Source organism: Oryx dammah, unplaced genomic scaffold, assembly GCF_014754425.2.
Source record: "Oryx dammah isolate SB20612 unplaced genomic scaffold, SCBI_Odam_1.1 HiC_scaffold_12, whole genome shotgun sequence".
Lineage (NCBI taxonomy): Eukaryota > Metazoa > Chordata > Mammalia > Artiodactyla > Bovidae > Oryx > Oryx dammah.
In genome coordinates this window covers 62,072,745-62,088,214 of record NW_024070196.1, presented here as the reverse complement: position 1 = coordinate 62,088,214, position 15,470 = coordinate 62,072,745, and the positions used below count along the sequence as shown (strand labels likewise).

The 15,470-nt window shown below is 45.9% G+C and overlaps 1 protein-coding gene across 1 annotated transcript; it reads left to right on the top strand.

Annotated features, from left to right (window-relative positions):
* The first annotated feature begins 5,359 nt into the window (after window positions 1-5,359).
* Window positions 5,360-15,395, top strand: SRSF9 (serine and arginine rich splicing factor 9). Its single transcript, XM_040250872.1, has 4 exons — window positions 5,360-9,329; window positions 11,680-11,840; window positions 13,326-13,498; window positions 14,903-15,395. Exons 1-4 carry the CDS (start codon window positions 9,142-9,144, stop codon window positions 15,044-15,046), a joined length of 666 nt encoding a protein of 221 aa, XP_040106806.1. The 5' UTR covers window positions 5,360-9,141; the 3' UTR covers window positions 15,047-15,395.
* Window positions 15,396-15,470: the final 75 nt, after the last annotated feature.

Here is a 15,470-nt window from a genome sequence, read left to right as displayed (position 1 = left end):
AAAGTCCCAGATGCCAGAGACACAAGCCTGGGCTTTTTAGAGCTGGGGTCAGAGAGTTTCACGAGGGGGAAAAAAACCTCTGGTCTTCTGCAGGCACAGTCAAGGAGTGTACCATAACGAGAAAAACTGGCAGCCCACGAGAAGGATGGAATAACAAAAGAAACTGGTCCCCAGCTGCCTAGCTCCAGGGAACGTTTGTCAATGTGACATTCACAGAAGCCCTGCACATGTGCTGGCTGAGGGGGAGAGTCAGCCTCAGCCAGACAGAAGGAAACTCAGCTACTGTGCACGTTAACACTGGGGGAGGGACGGCTCGGAAGGTTGGGTTTTTTTGTTTTGTTTTTTACTTTTATAAAATCTCCAAATATGTTCTGTATTTGTTTTTTACCTTTAAGGAGTGTGTGAAGTTGTGAGATGCTGTTACCAAGTTATACTGATGCAGTTCATTAAAAATCTTCTTAGTACAGGGATTTCCCTGATGGTCCAGTAGCTAAGGCTCAGTGCTTCCATTGCAGGGGGCATGGGTTCAATATCTGGTCAGAGAACTAGAGCCCACAAACCTCAGTTGTGTCTGACTCTTTGTGATCCCATGGACTGTAGCCCACAGGCAACTTTGTTCATGGGATTCTCCAGGCAAGAATACTGGAGTGGGCAGCCATTTCCTTCTCCAGGGGATCTTCCTGACCCAGGGATCGAACCCAGGTCTCCCACATTGCAGGCAGATTCTTTACTGTCTGAGCCGCTGGAGAAGCCCCAGATCCCACATATCACAACTAAAAGATCCCTAATGCCACAATGAAGACTGAAGATCCCATGTGCCTCAACTAAGACTTGGCACAGCCAAATAAATAAGTAAATATCTTTCTAAAATCTGCTTAATAAAAAATTGGATGCAAATTATAGGATGCTATTAAATCAACACATCTTCTTGCTGCATCAGAAAACATTAACAGCGCTGTCATTAATCGTTTCACACCCCTTCCACCCTTTGCTCGTGTTTCTGGTTCACTCTGGTTTCCAAGGTATGTGACAGACTGGAAAATGTTTAGGGAAAAATTCTGGGTTGAGGGTAAGGAATTTAGGGCTTAGAAAATAAAACCTGGTGAACTTGAGAAGTCCGTTTGTCATTTTATACTTCAGTTTGCCTTTTCTAGAGCTAGAACAACTCTTCTTTAAGTATTAGTTAATAAAATTAACAGGTGTTTATTAAACACTTACTATGTACCAACACACAGGACTGTAAAGGGAAACGACTGGTCCCAGTGACTCTTAACGTTTTTTGTGGGGAGCTGAGGGGTATAGACTTACAGATCTTTGAAAATTGAAAAGGCAGAGGAACCAGAGATCAAATTGCCAACATCCACTGGATCATGGAAAAAGCAAGAGAGTTCCAGAAAAATATCTATTTCTGCTTTATTGACTATGCCCAAGCCTTTGACTGTGTGGATCACAATCAACTGTGGAAAATTCTGGAAGAGATGGGAATACCAAACCACCTGACCTGCCTCTTGAGAAATCTGTATGCAGGTCAGGAAGCAACAGTTAGAACTGGACATGGAATAACAGACTGGTTCCAAATAGGAAAAGGAATACATCAAGGCTGTATATTGTCACCCTGCTTATTTAACTTATATAAAAAAAAAACTTATAAAAAGTACATCATGAGAAATGCTGGACTGGAAGAAACACAAGCTGGAATCAAGATTGTCGGGAGAAATATCAATAACCTCAGATATGCAGATGACACCACCCTTATGGCAGAAAGTGAAAAGGAACTAAAGAGCTTCTTGATGAAAGTGAAAGTGGAGAGTGAAAAAGTTGGCTTAAAGCTCAACATTCAGAAAACGAAGATCATGGCATCCGGTCCCATCACTTCATGGGAAATAGATGGGGAAACAGTGGAAACTATCAGACTTTATTTTTTTGGGCTCCAAAATTACTGCAGATGGTGACTGCAGCCATGAAATTAAAAGACACTTACTCCTTGGAAGAAAAGTTATAACCAACCTAGATAGTATATTCAAAAGCAGAGACATTACTTTGCCGACTAAGGTCCGTCTAGTCAAGGCTATGGTTTCTCCAGTGGTCATGTATGGATGTGAGAGTTGGACTGTGAAGAAGGTTGAGCGCCGAAGAATGGATGCTTTTGAACTGTGGTGTTGGAGAAGACTCTTGAGAGTCCCTTGGACTGCAAGGAGATCCAACCAGTCCATTCTGAAGGAGATCAGCCCTAGGATTTCTTTGGAAGGAATGATGCTAAAGCTGAAACTCCAGTACTTTGGCCACCTCACGCAAAGAGTTGACTCATTGGAAAAGACTCTGATGCTGGGAGAGATTGGGGGCAGGAGGAGAAGGGGACGACAGAGGATGAGATGGCTGGATGGCATCACAGACTCGATGGACGTGAGTCTGAGTGAACTCCGGGAGTTGGTGATGGACAGGGAGGCCTGGCGTGCTGCAGTTCAAGGGGTCACAAAGAGTTGGACACGACTGAGCGACTGAACTGAACTGAAAATTATAAACGGCACTGATAAACTGTATGGTAGCCACTAGCCACATTTGGCTATTAAAATCAAAATTAATTAATTACCATGAAATACAATGAATAGTTTGGCTTCTCAGCTGTAGCAGCCACCTTTCAAGTGCTTAAGAGCTACATGTAGCCACTATACAGAACTCAGGTAAGAGAATATTTCTATTTTCATACAAAGTTCTACTGGTTAGCACTGCACCGATATCCTTCCAGAATCAAGACTTTCTTGCTCATGTGCAATACTTTGTGTCCAACTTTACAACTTTTGCAGCTTCGCAGGGTGGTGTCTGTCGGGGTTGCGTGGGGAGGCAGTGCTCTGCTGACAGCTGAAGCCTATGGATCCAAGAAAAAAGGAGCCCTGACACAACAAGCTATCTGACGCCTCCATCTCAGAATACAGGATGTTGGCACAAATAAAGCAAGGAGGCTGCTACAGATTCAGCACGCTCACTGCTGTAGATATACCTCACATAAAATCAGGCTCTTGCGTTCCTACCTGTCTGGCCACATTCACAGAAACATCAGTTCAGGGACTTCCCTGGTGGTCCAGTGGCTAAGACTCGAAGCTCCCAAAGCTGGGGGTCTAGGTTTAATCCCTGGTCGGGGAACTAGATCCCACATACCATAGCCAGGAGTTCGAACGCCTTGAACTAAGACCTGATGCAGCCAAATAAATAAATTTCATTATCCAAAAATAATTGAAGATATTAATGATTTTCTACAGTCTCTTAGAGAAAACACCAAGTATTCACCGTGTACTGCAACTCTACTTGAATTCTCTCTCCCTTCTTTCTTCCCTTCTCATCCTCCCACACATGGCACTTGCTTCCCTGAAGCTCTCTGTTCCTCCTTCCAAACTCTCTTCAGTTCTAGTTCTGCTGTTGCTTGTCCCCGTCCTCCCCTGCACAGCTCAGTTCTTAATTATGTAGCTCTCCAGAATGTTTCACTTGACTCCAGCGCACAAATATAGTGGCAAAGAATGACAGAAAGCTCCCAGGGTACAGAGGCCAGAAAACGTATTCCACAGTGACCCAGCCCAAGCCCTCCCTGCCAGCCTGGACTAGTCTCTCTGAGATGACTCATATTCCCACCAGTGGTTGACTGCCATCACTTCCTCTTCTGCCCACTCCTCCCAAGGGCCAGGGTCTGGAAGAAGCTCCTGACTGAGCATAGCAGAGAAGAAAATACTTTGCCTGAATGCCAGAGGGGACTGATGTCATAGGCAAAGGGAGGAAACCAGATGGGCAGGTTCATAGAATGTTTTATTCCCAGTGTTAATTGTTTTCTTCTTATTTTTTACTGGGCACTGCCCTGCTCTCTCGTAGGGAGTAAATGCATGGCTTGCTGTGGGAAATGCCTTAACTCTTAACAGTCTGCCAAGGTCAAAGGATTCTTTTTAATCTGAAGACAATCCCACTGGTGCTATTCTTATCATCACATCAGGAATGATAAATTTTACTGAGCTCCCATACAGTTTGCCTTTCCAGACTGTTCATGGGATCCTAAAGGAAATCAACCCTGAATATTCACTGGAAGGACTCATGCTCAAGCTGAAGCTCCAATACTTTGGCCATCTGATGTGAAGAGCTAGCTCACTGGAAAAGACCCTGATGCTGGGAAAAATTGAGGGCAGGAGGAGAAGGGGACGACAGAGGGTGAGATGGTTGGATGGCATCACCAACTCAAAGGGCATGAGTTTGAGCAAGCTCTGGGAGATGGTGAAGGACAGGGAAGCCTGACAAGCTGCAGTCCATGGGGTCATAAAGAGTCGGACAACAACAACACAGTTTAAATGAAAGCTCCTCCCTGTGGGAAGAGCAGGTCTATCCCATGTACCTGAAGTCTCCAATGTCTACCCCCCATCACCTGCTCATGCACCTGGGATTCTGTTTTCAGTACAGAGGGGACATATAGCCTAGAGCTATCATACTTCTTTTTTTCCTTTTACAGGTTTTTTTGTTGTTTTGGCTGCACTGTGTGGTGTGCGGGATCTTACTTCTTTGACCAGGGATCAATCCCATGCCCCTCGCAGTGGAAAAATGGATTCTTAACCACTGGACTGCCAGGGAAGGTCTAGTCATTACACTTCTTAACCTTCCTTCTTATATCCTCCACATGTATCTGAACTCATTGCTGTCCATCCTTTCGCAGATCACTTCTGTCTGCTTCATTCCCCATCTCGGAATGATACCACTGCCTAGCCAGTGCCCCAAGCCAGAAACCTGGGAATCGACCTGGACTCTTCCTCCTTCTCAGCCCCCGTGACCAATCTATCTCCAAATCCTATGATTCTGCCCTTGGGATATCTCATCTCCTTAGCATCTACCTCCATCATCTTGGGCTTCCCAGGTGATGAATTAGTAAAGAACCAACCAGCAATGCAGGAGATGCAGGCTCAGTCCCTGAATGGGGAAGATCCCCTGGAGGAGGAAATGGCAACCCACTCCAGTATCCTTGCCTGGAAGATTCCAAGGACAGGGGAGCCCTGGTGCGCTACAGTCCATGGGGTGGCAAAAAGTCAGACTCGACTGAGTGACTGAGCACACAAGCACACTATCACCTTTCACCAGCTGACTGGCATCTCTCATGCTTGGATGACAGCTGTGGTCTCCCCACTGGTGTCTCCCTGCACCCACTCTTATGATACTTCCTCGTGTAACCTGCTAGTCAATAGTCCACCTGGGACTATCCCTGTTCTTATCTACATTCACCTTTAGGCTAATCTGAGCACACTGTCTTATCTTTCCTGAACAATACAAATCCAACTCTAATCAAAATCATTAACAGAGAATGCAGATTTTTTTAAGGTCTTTATTTGTTACAATATTGTTTCTGTTTTATGTTTTGGTCTTTAGGCCACAAGCCTGTGGGATCTCAGCTCCCCCACCAGAGATCTAACCTGCACTCCTTGCACTGGAAGGCGAAATCTCAACCACTGGACCACCACGGAAGTCCTGAGAATGCAGATTTTTAATGAAGTCACAGGAGGGGCTTACATTGCGATTACACAGCAACGCTTCCTACACTGACCCCTTAATTATTTCTCCTCTTTTCCCCAAGTTCTCCAATAATGGCCGCTGTTGCCACATCTCTTCCTGCCTCCCTTTCCTTCCCCCACTGCCTGTAGCTGCCCTCCATTCAAATTAGCTCTTAGTCTCCTCCCCTACTCTTTATTTGCCACTTCCTTCCTTCTGAGAAGGTCTCATCCCAATACAACTCCTTAAAACCCTTTAAGGGCTACTCACTGCCCTCAGTAGAGTCCAAACTCCATAAAACGGTCTACCAGGCCTTGCAGGCCCCAGACCTAGCTCCTTCACCCCTGCCTTTTTCCTACTTGAACTCTTTGCTCCAGCCATACTATAGAGCGATGGGGGGTTGCCCCTACTCTGCCATAATCTCATGATCTGGGCAATCATGATCACACTGTTCTTTTTGTCTAAAAAGCTTTTTCCTTCTTCCCTATGGTTAACTCCTACTGTCCCTGAAGGCTAAACCTAAACATCTCCTGGAAGCCTTTCTTATCATCTCTAACAATGCATAAGGCAGTTTACCCTTATCACAGCTGTGCTCTAAATGACTGATTAGCAACAGGTCAGAGTGATTATTACTGCATACAAACAGGGCCTAAATTATAGCATGCCCTTGATAATGCTGAATAACTAGATGAGCAAAAGCTCAAAAGGGTGTCCCCGCCTACTGTCTGTGGCCTTAGTAGACAATGGAGCCCAGGGGCCCCTTAAGCATTAGACCATAATTTTGGCTTCACTTGGGTTACAACTTGAAAAGGTTAGTACCTGGGCTCACAGAAAGAAAAGCCACCTTTGGGGTTCCCTGGATAATGCCTCTTAGCAATTTAGCTGTCTTCTTCCTAATCCAGAAAGGCTGTACTTGTCACAGCCCATTATCTGGGCACATTTTCAATGTTAGGTATGAACACCTTTGGTAATCGCAAGCTGCAAAACTTTGCACAATACAAGTTGAATCATTACTATTTATACCTAGAGTCTTATTAGGTCACTTAGCTGACTCCATGTCTCTCTCTAGGAGACGACCCAACTGTCTCCAGCAACACGTTCCAGGCCACACCATGTAGGAGCAGTAGGTCTCAGAGAGTGGTGTTAATACACCTAAGCACACCCCTCAAATGAGGAGGCCTCTGGACTTAAGGATGCCTTTAGGGTACATAAGCTCCTATATATTCTGGCCAGGGCTCTTTCCTGCTTGTTTTCTGAAGGGCAGCAAAGAACATCTAGAAGCTTTACATAATCCAGAATACAACAAATGGTTCTGATTCTTTTATTTTAGAAATAATTTATTGTTTTATTCCAACTATGAAAGTAGTACATGTCAATTACAGACAGTAAACACGAAAAAGCACAAATAAAAATATAGAAACCACTTGCATCAAGAGTTATCTCCACAAACACTTGGGAGGTTAGCAATGAAAAAAAAAAAGACGTATTCTCTTGCACAGAACTGAACAATATTGCATAACATTTTATTTCCATTTTTACCCCTCGAATACAAAAATAAAACGGTTGCAGTAACAATCTTCAACTTTATAGAAATGTATGACATGTAAATTGAAAGTTCTCACAACTGCATTTTTTAGAGACAATTAGTGTCAACCAGTTTAATAGATTCCTTCAGAATATATAGTTACATGTGTATATGTGCACTATTTTAACTAAATTAGCATGACTTTAATATCCTTCAAAACATCATTTAATACTTGTGTAACATTCAATATTATTGACCGAACCACCTCCTTATTATCAGGAGTTTAACTTTTTAATTGCACAGAATGCAATGAACGTACAAAATTTGTGAGGATTTCTTACGTTCTTGTGATAAAATCCTACAGGTGGAATTACTGGGTCAAGACGTATATGATCAAAACTTAATATATACCACCAATCTGACTTTCAAAAAGCTATACACTCCGTAGTTATATGTGGATGTTTGATTTTTTTGTTTGATTGTAAAAGATTCAGAGGTGGTATAACTTCCAATCAACTACATTCGAGCTAAATGTTTGGTTTTATTCTCTCTCTATTGCTATGCATTAATGGAGCTTGCTTTTGTTTCATAACTCCCTGCAACATTATGAAAGTTAGAAATGTTGAAAGAATGGTACAGTGAACACACTGAACACATCCACCATCTAGATTCTACAGCTAACATTCTACTGCGTTTGCTTTCTCATATATTTACTCATCCATCAATCCAGGCAGCTTGAGGGATCTCAGTTCCCTGACCAGGGACCAGGGACAGATCCCAGATCCCAGCAGTGGAAGCGGGGCGTCCTAATCGCTGGACCTCCAGCAAATTCCCCAGAGGTTTTATTTTTAACATGAAAAAGCTTTTTTGATCAAGACTCATTCTTGTAACGTCCCCAGGTTCAATGCTCTGCACTACGGAACCTAAGTGTGGAAACGTTCCGAGATGAGAATCTGAGTTCCCCAACTTCTGAAGGACTAGGCGCGTAGGCTGGAAGTATGGCTTGGGTTTTAATCCTGACCCACTATACCTCCGTTTTCGCCCCTTTTTAAATATTGTATGGAGAAGGAAATGGCAGCCCACTCCAATATTCTTGCCTGGAGAATTCTGTGGACGGAGGAGCCTGGTAGGGTACAGTCCACGGGATCGCAAAGAGTCGGACACGACTGAGCAACTTCGCTTTAAATATTGAAATCCCTCCAAATTGTGTGAGTATTAAAAGCACAAGTCGCAGCCTACAATGACAGTCGCTATAGTTATGATTCCCCACCCCCCCTTTTTTGGGCCGCACCGTGCGGCTCGCAGGATCTTAGTTACCAGTCCAGGGATTGAACCCGTGACCCTGCAGTGGAAGCGCGCGACAGGGAATTCCCAGTTCTGATCCTTTTACTCCCTCTTGGTCTCCGATAAACTTCACGTCCAAGCTACGGAGGCCAGCTCAGGCCTCCTTGTACTCATTTTAGTCCACCTTACACTCTTAGTTCTAAGCGATTGTAAAGCAGGGACGGAGGCCAGGGGACTACAGACCTGATTATGCAGAGGGCCGCGACGGCCCCGCTCAATCTAGCGGTCGGGGGCTCCTCCAGGCCGCTGTGGGATCAGCCTGAGGCCCTAGCCGACTCCTTCCCTCCGGCGCCCAGCACACGGAGTGACGGCCCGGGCGACCCACCCCGAGCGCTACACCCGCGTCCACCTCAGCAAATGCTCACAAAAGCCTGTGAGATAGGCAGCGCTACAGAGGGAGAAAATCGAGGCCCAGGGAGCCTGAGTCACTTGCCCAAGTCGACACAGCTGGAGAGTGTGACCTGCCCTCAGGAACTGACTCCAAATCGCCGAACTCTAGAACCTCCCTCCGTCGTCGCTCCCCGGATCCCCTGGGCACCTACAGGGGGCGCACGCGCACGCGCAGTCGTCGCAGCCGCGTCCCCTTTAAGAGGATTCCTTTTTGCCTTCTCTCTACCCCTCTGCTTCCGCTCTCGTTCCCACAATGCTGTGCGGCTGAGCGCCTCCGAGCCCGCGGGGACGCTGTGGGGGGATCACCGGCTGAGGCGGCGGCGGCGGCGGCGGCGACGTGGGCTGCGGCGGGCCCGCGGCGTCGGGCGGTGCGGATGTCGGGCTGGGCGGACGAGCGCGGCGGCGAGGGCGACGGGCGCATCTACGTGGGGAACCTTCCGAGCGACGTGCGCGAGAAGGATCTGGAGGACCTGTTCTACAAGTACGGCCGCATCAGCGAGATCGAGCTCAAGAATCGGCACGGCCTCGTGCCCTTCGCCTTCGTGCGCTTCGAGGACCCCCGGTGAGGGCCCCGCGCCGCCCACCCACCACCCGCCCGCCCGTCAGTCAGCCTGAGGCCCGGGGCCCCCGCCTTCCCTTTCTCTCCCTTCGCTTCCAGGGCCTCCCCTCCCCCTCTCGCCGCAGACCCCCTCAGGGCGCCCCCGGGTGGAGGCTGAGGCCTCCTCTCTCCGCGGGGCTCCAGGCAGTCCTTTGCTCCGTCACTTCCTCTATTATTATTTTTTTGACTTGAAAACACAAAAGCCGGGTCTGAGGACGGCTCAAGCCCGCCCAGATCGGCCTCGGGGGCTGGTACCCAGGCACCCTTCGGGGGCAGCGGCCCAGAGCTTGGGAAGCTTGGCCGCTGAGGCGGCCCGGAAAGGACTCGGTGAGGAGTGAGGAGACCGGTTGTCCTCTCTACCCTCTCCCCTCCCCTCCGCTGGAACTCGCCGTTGTGGGGGCGCACAGTGCGGGGCGACATGGATGCCTTTGCTGGGCCGAAAGCGGGCTGGCTCTTGGATGGACCAGATTTCCATCCACGCGCGCCCCGCCCCTCAGGGGCCAGAGCCTCGCTCTGATAAAAGTATCAGGGATCTGGGGAAACTTATAAAATAGCCTGATGGGGTCTCGGATTTCACTCTTCCTTCCCTAATAAGAAGAGGCACCGCTAGATGATAAAGGTCTCCGAGGGTTTGGACGCGCTCAATCCGAAACGAGCTCGAAGGGGTCTTTGTGATTTTGCAGAGTGTCGGCCCTTGTATCCCAGAAAAGGCCTGGGAACTTTCAAAACTGCGATTGTTGGTTCTTAGAAGCCACCGCACTGTGCTGGCTACTATGCTTGGGGTGAATCGGAGCTTGCTCTCTGGTTTCCAGCATTGGCTCGGCGAGCGCTTTGCCTAGTCTGCGCCCTGCGGGCTTCGCTACGAGGACTACGAGGTGGGATGTCTTGCCCATCTTGGGGGATGGGGACGGGTGATGCGAAGCAAGGGGAGCGTCTGAGGATGGGGAGGCAGGACGCACCCTGAGGCTTTGATGGCTGAAGATTCTGACGGAAATCGTTCCTAGTATCTTTGCCATTTGCCTCAAAAATGGAACTAGGCATTTCCATACCTAAACTGGAAAAGAATTATTAACAGTACTGGTGTTTTTGTTTTTTTTAACAGTTACTATTTGTCATGTACTGTACTATATATTACTAAGCATTTTCAACAGCCTACAAGGTAGGCTCTGTTACTTTTGACATCTGAGTAAACTGAGGATAGAGGTGATAAAAGGGAGGGCTACCAGGGAAGGTAGGATTTGAATCCCCTGTTCCTTCGAACACAAACTTACTGAGTGATGTGCTACTTTGTCTTTTTCTCCTCCTTCCTTTCATAATGGAAAAGCTATCTTTTTGATACACTAGTGCCAAGTTTCAAGCAAAGCTCTGCACACATAGTTATCTTATTTAATCCTTTCAAAACTGGCATTTTACACTTAGATGTAAAGTCCTGATCGAATACTTACCCAGAGGCAACGACTAGTAAGTAACAGAATGATTTGAACTGAGGTCAGTTTTCATTCACAACGTTAAACCCTAGCAGTGCTGCCTCTCTCCCACTGTATTCTGCATATAGCCAGGGTTGAACTGGATGTGGTCCTCCTTGCTTTTGATCCTGGGACTAGAATCTTCATAAGCGATTATGTGCCTCTGACATCTGAATGATTTTTTCATTAGTGTGTCTTCAGCTGTTTGTCCCCCCAGCCTCAGGGCATTCTCTTTACTGTCAAATCCTGGAGAGCCATCTTGGTGTTCCTCACTCCCCTAGAACCATATTACTCTATTGAATATTTATCTCTTTTGGCAAAACTGTATCCAGAGTGGTTTTGACAACTTAGTCCTCAAAGCCATGCTGAAAAGGTGCACTTGAGGGACTTCTGTATTTCTTAAACAAAACACCAATATTCATTTGTCATTTGAGCCTTCCCTATTTTTAAATGAGTTTTTCCTTCTGTAGACCTGAAAGTACTAGGCCTTGAGGAAGAACATTAAAGGACTAGTGTGTGGTGTGTATTTTGAGAAACAGCTCCCCAAGGTCAAAGAAACACTGTTCCAAGGCAAAATCAGTCATCTGCCAACAGTTTATTTTTTCTGAATTCTCTTACCTGTTTATTCATTATCATTTCATACCTAGAAAACCCTGTGTGTGACAGCTGTAAAGTTTAATTCCAGTGTCATGAAAGGTCTTCAAAGCAGTAGTACATCAAATTCCTGGGTTTTGTTCTTTTGCTTTTTTCTCACTTCAGGTTTTTTTTTCATACTTGTTACTCATGCCCCTCACAGAGAAATTAGTCGGTCCTCCTGAGCAACACTAACTCCAGTCTTTGCTCTGCAGAGATGCTGAGGATGCAATTTATGGAAGGAACGGTTACGATTATGGCCAGTGTCGGCTTCGTGTGGAGTTCCCCAGGACTTACGGAGGTCGGGGTGGGTGGCCCCGCGGTGGGAGGAGTGGGCCTCCTACAAGAAGATCTGATTTCCGAGTTCTTGTTTCAGGTATGTTCCTTTCAAACTCAATGAGATGATGCATGTGAAATACTTAGCACAGAGTCTGGCCTCTAAGAAATATTAGCTGTTGTTTCTCAGTGCTTAGGATGTGTGGGGTTTTCTTTTCATGCACAGTGACAGTCTGAAGCCTTGCCAGTGAGGCAGGTACCTTGCCAATGAAATTGTACTGATAGTGCAGCCTTGACAGAACAGAAACTTGCTTCTTGTAAAAAAGGACTTTTCTAGCGTTGAAAGAGATGATGCCCAAACCTCTTCAGCCAGAATTCTAAAGACATTTTCTTCTGGAAATGTACCTTGGCATCTGACTTGCTAGAAAGACATTCTGGAAGCCAGATTTGAACAAATTATACCTAGCCTTGGATCCTAAAATAGGCCAGATTTTGTGATGGTTTTGGAATTATGTAAAAAAGAAACCAAACAACTTGTAGTCTTAGGGATCGTATTGCGAAGGACAGAACAAAATGTCTAGTGTTGACAAGTGATGAGATGCTAAGCTCAGAGGTTTATGTATTTTTTTTGGAAATATTAACACACTGGTAAAAAGCGGGGGCCTTCTGCATGTTGTAGGGGTGTTTTAGGCCCCTGGCAGAGTGAGGTATCTTGAGGAACCTGGCACCTTAGATGCAAATGTCACACAGTTGCAGCAGACTCCCGTGGTGCTGAAGAGGGATACTGTCAGTATCTGCCTGTGTCCCTTTGTAAGTGTTTAACCCCAGAACTCTATTCCCTCCTTCAGGATGTCATACATATCTTTTTTTCTCTCCATGCTGCTCTGAAATCCTGCTTAGAAAACTATTAGGAAATGGCTGCAGTCCTGAGCTGTGAGCGGTAAACACAGCCTTTGAGAGCAGGAGCACATTTCCCTTTCATGACATCAGGTAGGGTTGTATGACTCCCGACTAGTTTTAGCGTCTGAGTCTTACCTTTCCCCCTACTGTATTGAAGAGTGTTGGTGATCTTTTAAGAGGTATTTTGTCTAGTTTGTCAGTCATTCCCACCTACAAGAAAACAAACTTTAGGTTTTTCTTGTGTTACTTCATCTACACCTTGGTTATTTTATTGGATGGTTTCAAAATTCCCATGTCCTGTGTCAGACAAGAAATAATTGGTACCGATAAAATTTCATAATGGAAAAATTTAGAACTCAAAGTCTTGGGATTTTGTTATTAATTGTGAAGGACAGAGAAAGAGATGCTTTGAATTCTTAGAGATGCTAAATCTGTAATGGGATGGACTTCTTGCTATGTCAAGAAAGGCTTAGTCTTTGGGAGAGTAGCCTAGGACCAGCTGCTTATGGTGGTTTATCACCCATACTTTAGTGTTCTTCTTTGGTTTTGTGTCCCTTGTTAAAATCTGTGATTTGGGGACCATCAGGATTTAAAAGTAGTGACTGATGGGGAAAGGACCCTAGGTCTTGGGGCTCTTAACATGGATGAAGGATGTGGCCTCTTCTCTTCTGTTCTGTGTGCCTAGGACTTCCTCCATCAGGCAGCTGGCAGGACCTGAAAGATCACATGCGAGAAGCTGGGGACGTCTGTTACGCAGATGTGCAGAAAGATGGAATGGGGATGGTTGAGTATCTCAGAAAAGAAGACATGGAATATGCCCTGCGTAAACTGGATGAAACCAAATTCCGCTCTCATGAGGTGAGTCCCCACCTGCTGTTGAGGAGCTCGTTGCCAGACCACTCCACCTGAAGCTGACCCAGCAGAAGTAGCAACAGGCCATGTGTTTGCCATTCAGTGACCTTATAATACCATTTAAGATCTATCTTAAGTGGACAAAGCCAAGGAATTCCTTATGCCCCAGCAATGCAGGGTCATAGCAGAGAGAAGTCTGCAGCCATAATATTTTTAACCCAGATGGAATACCCAGTCTGTCATGTGGTGACTGACTTAAACCACAGTGTCCCTCCATGAACCTAATATTATGGCTCTCCCTCCTCTGGCTCTGGTCTGGGTTCTGCAAGCCAACCATGTCACCTTACCCTCTTAGGTACTGCTGTTGGGGCTGGCTGTCACTTTACTTTGCCTTTCCCAAAGTGGTGCAGAAGCCTCTTTGAAACCTGAGCCCTTGGCTCAGGTTTTCTTGTTCGTCATCTCACCCTGGGGACTTAGCTTTCCATGTTCTTCCCTTCAAGTAGGTGGCTGCTGTTTTGGACTTCAGTCTGATTCTCATGGTAGCTATTCCTTTGATATCACAGAGACCAGACCACCCATTGGACTTTTTTGTCCTGGTTACACTGTCCTGGCTTGCTATGGGGTTTAGTGATGTCTGGAAACATCAATTTCAAGGCCCATTTCTTTCTCTAAGGATTCACTTTGCTAACTATGGCTCGGAGGCTACACGCCTTAGCAGTGCTGTTGCTCAGACTATCGTCTAGGACTTGAATTTGGAGCAGAAACAAAACAGCACCTGGTCCTCAGTTACACAGAGCGGGGCCTTGGTTAGGGTAAATCAAATTATTGAGTTCACTGAGGGGAACAAGGATCTGGCTTCTTTCATCTTAGCATCTTTAAATCTGAGAATGCTAGCTGAGGGTGAAAAGCCTGCCTGGACACAACTCCTCTGCTGCTTATTAAAATCTTAGCTGAGCAACTTTGAACCCTGGTTCCTGTATATGCAAATAGTTCCCAATGATAGCATTATCTTATAGGACTTGTCAGGAAGCTAAATTATGAAGCATCTTGCCCAGGTCCTGACACCTGGGAGGTGCTGAATACTGGTCAGCTTCTTCCGTAGGTACCCACCAAAAAAGGTGGCAGGGGATTGAACCATATATCTGACCTCTGAGAGCCTTTCCAGTTCTTAGATTATGGGGGTCAGTGGTAGTAATTTAGGTTTGTTAACAGTAGTAGCTGGTATTTGAGTTATTTACCACATAATTGAGTTGCCATTTATTTGTGTTACCTTGAGCAGGAATACCTACCTGTGCACTATTGTGCCAAACGGTGCTCAACACATTATTGTTAGGCGGCCATATTAAGTGTTGGTGTGCTTTATTCTTCTAGGTCTTATTTTTTCCCTGACTTTTTTTGTTTGATTTTCAGGGTGAAACATCCTACATCCGAGTTTATCCAGAGAGAAGCACCAGCTATGGCTATTCACGGTCTCGGTCTGGGTCGAGGGGCCGTGACTCTCCATACCAAAGCAGGGGTTCCCCACACTACTTCTCTCCTTTCAGACCCTACTGAGACAGGTGGTGGGAATTTTTTCTTTATTTTTTAGGTGAACTGAGCTGCTTTGTGCTCAGAATCTACATTCCAGATTGATGATTTAGTGTCTTAGGAGATTTTTTTAATTTTTTTTTTTTAAGGAAATAAAACTGCATAATTTCTACCAGGGCCATATTAGCAGTGAAACATTTTTAACTGCAGAAATTGTGGTTTTGGTTCAGAAACGAGTTGTATATTTTTCACCCCGATAATGGGAAAAAAATCAGTGCTGTATCCTTCTGGGTTGCTCTTCTATGGAGATCAGCAGTTACTGTGACCGAGTCGGCCCATTCTGTTTAGAAATATATTTTAAACGTTTAATAACTGACAGGTGTAGTTGTCTTTGATTGTGTTCATAGATTTCACCAATAGGCACACTGATACGTTTAAAAACAAAACAAAA